Here is a 2,715-nt window from a genome sequence, read left to right on the forward strand (position 1 = left end):
TCTACCACTTGAGCTACAGTGCCACTTCTGGCATTTTCTTTTTCTGTGGTACTAAGGAATTGAACCAGGGCTTTGTGCATGCTAGGTAAGCTACATTCCCAGCCTGAGATTCAATCTTTTGATGTGTTAAGCAATGAAATGTAAATGATATTAAACTATATAGGGTAATAGTGACAAATAATCTGAAAATGTAAGATAAAAAAGCAGACGAGGCATATTCAAGCAAGAAAAAGTTTTCATAGTCACATAATGACAAAGGATTATTTAACAGAAGTTTTCTCCTGTGCAAGCTATGATCTTTACCATTAAAGCTGATAAATGGCTAGCATTCACCATTTATGTATGTCCTTTCACCCCAATATAAGCTGTTAGCTGTCTGTCCTTGTGGGCAGCTTGTGCGAGACCTCAATTCAACTTTTGTTGAGTTTTTCAGATGTGCTGACGGGAGGAAAGGACTCCTAGATGACTAAATTATATCCTCCAATGATTCCTTCAAAGAGGGAATACAAGAAATAAACCCCCTAAATTCTTCAGTATCAACAAACACTTTTGTCTGACCCTCAAAATCAAACACCAGTTTGGCTGGATACCGGATCCTAGGCTCAAAGCCTTCCTCTTGCAGAGCTTTAATGATATTGGTCCACTGACTTCTAGCATCTAAAGTGCTCAGAGATAAGTCTGCTGTCAAGCGGACTCCTGTTCCCCGATAGGTTACTGCTTTCTTCTCTTTGAATGCCCTTAGGATTTTATGTTTATCACTGGCATTCTGAAGCTTCACCAAGATGTGCCTGGGAGTGGGTCTCTTTTTATCAACTGAACTTGGTATTCGGTTAGCACTCACAATCTCAAAACCGGAATCCTTCATTTCCGGAAAGTTTTCTTCAAGTACCTCCTTAATTATGTCTTCTGCTTCATTCCCTTGGTTCTCTTTTTCTGGAATTCCTATCACTCGGATGTTGGAGCTTCTAAATTTGTCTTCTCTATCTCTTAGCCTTTCTTTGCTCATGATGTGCTTCGTCATTTGTGTTGTGCTCCTGGACAAAGCCTTCACTTCATCCTCTAGACTGTATACTATCATTTCAAGATAGTTCATCACGTTATAGAGATCATCTATTGAGTTTTCAATTTCCAAGATATTTGGATGACCACTGTGTATGTTCTCAACCTTCTCCTGTACCTCCCTAAACATACGGATAACACTTCTTCTGAAGTCTTCTTCCGTTTCCTGGAGTAAGACAGCTTCTCTAGATGCCAGGTCGTCTGTTTGGAAGGCTTTGTATCTCTCTCCCTCGGTTTCCCTTAGAAAGGAAGGGATTCCTGATGTAGCACTCAAGTCTACCTGTGGATGCTGTTTAGTCTCACCACTACTCACGACTAGTGGTTCTGGGGGAGGGGACAAGTACAAGGTCAGGCAAGGTGTAGCTGTTCCCTCTTCTTCCTGGGTTTTGTTTACCTCCCAGCACTTAATCAACTTTTTCTTCTCCGCATCCCAAACCAAGTAACTAAAAGCAATGTCTTTAAGTCCATAAAAGTTCTCTTTTTTCTTGGGCTGGGTCATAGCTTTCGTCTTTCCTACTTCCTCTTCCTCCTCTACCTGGGGATCCATTACCAAGTCAACAAGACTAATCTCCAAGCCTTCCTTGGCTGTTTGTGTGGTTCCACGCTTTGTGTTTACCACGGAAAGACCTTGAAAGATAGAGCCCTGTTTCTCTCTTAATTTAGAGACCTCTTCTGCCTCATCTGCCTCGTCTTCCTCCTCCTCCATCTCTGAGGCCTCTTCTTCCCCTTCCTCCTCTTCTTCCTCTATCCCTAAAGCTTCTTCCTCCTCCTCCTCCAACTCTGAGGCCTCTTCCCCTTCCTCTTCCTCTGTCCCTGAGATCTCTTCTCCCTCCCATTCTGTCTCGGAGGTTTCCTCTCCTTCGTGCTCCAACCTGGAGGTTTGTGAAGATTTTTGGGTCCCTCCATTCTTCGCCTTTGGTCTAACAACTTTCACCTCTTTGACAAAGAGGAAGCTCAAGCCATCATGTGCAGTGCCTCCAGCCTCTTGATTTGAGTGCATTACAGTTTTACCCTGAAAGTTAAAAATGAGTTATTTCAATCATGTATCTTTGACATGAATTAAAAGTTTCATTTCACTTCATAAATTCAGTATGTCTAACATTTAACAATCTGCAGTTAGTGTCTCGAAAACTGCTTACTTAATTTTCCCCTGGAGCTTGAACTCAGACTTTACTATATTTAAACCCGATCTCCCCTAGCCCTTTTATTATTCTTTGTTCTGGTAGGAACTCACATATTGCCTCAGCTAGATTCATTCTGCAATCCTCCTAAGCTGGGACTTCTAAATAGCTGGGGTTATGGGTACATACCACGACTCTAAGCATGTTTTCTGTAGATAAGGTCTCATTAACATTTTGTCTGCGTTGGCTTGAACCAAGACTTTCTTGATCTTTCTGAGTCAGGGCACCCAGTATAAAGTCATTTTTTTTTGGGGGGGGGGGCAGTCCTGGGCTTGAGCTCAGGGCCTCAGCACTGCCCTTGGGCTTTCTCAAGGCTAGAGCTCTACCACTTGAGCCGAAACACCACGTCTGGCATTTTTCTGTGTATGCGGTGCTGAGAACCTGGGTCTTCATGCATGCTAGACAAGCACTCTACTCCTAGGCCAAACTCCCGGCCCCAAATCATCTATTTTTAGTGTCACATGTTTTCCTTTAA

General features: G+C 42.8%; 1 protein-coding gene across 1 annotated transcript; it reads right to left on the reverse strand.

Annotated features, from left to right (window-relative positions):
- Window positions 1–466: 466 nt before the first annotated feature.
- Window positions 467–1,765, reverse strand: L1td1 (LINE1 type transposase domain containing 1). Its single transcript, XM_090333981.1, has one exon. The coding sequence runs from the start codon at window positions 1,763–1,765 to the stop codon at window positions 467–469; it is 1,299 nt and encodes a 432-aa protein (XP_090190107.1).
- Between the last annotated feature and the right edge of the window lie 950 nt (window positions 1,766–2,715).

This window comes from Megascapheus bottae, chromosome 6 (genome assembly GCF_031878675.1).
Source record: "Megascapheus bottae isolate mThoBot1 chromosome 6, mThoBot2.hap1, whole genome shotgun sequence".
Lineage (NCBI taxonomy): Eukaryota > Metazoa > Chordata > Mammalia > Rodentia > Geomyidae > Megascapheus > Megascapheus bottae.

Bases quoted from the DNA above. Each gene is read 5' to 3' on its own strand.
- L1td1 (XM_090333981.1), bottom strand. From the start codon at position 1,765: ATGGAGGAGGAGGAAGACGAGGCAGATGAGGCAGAAGAGGTCTCTAAA.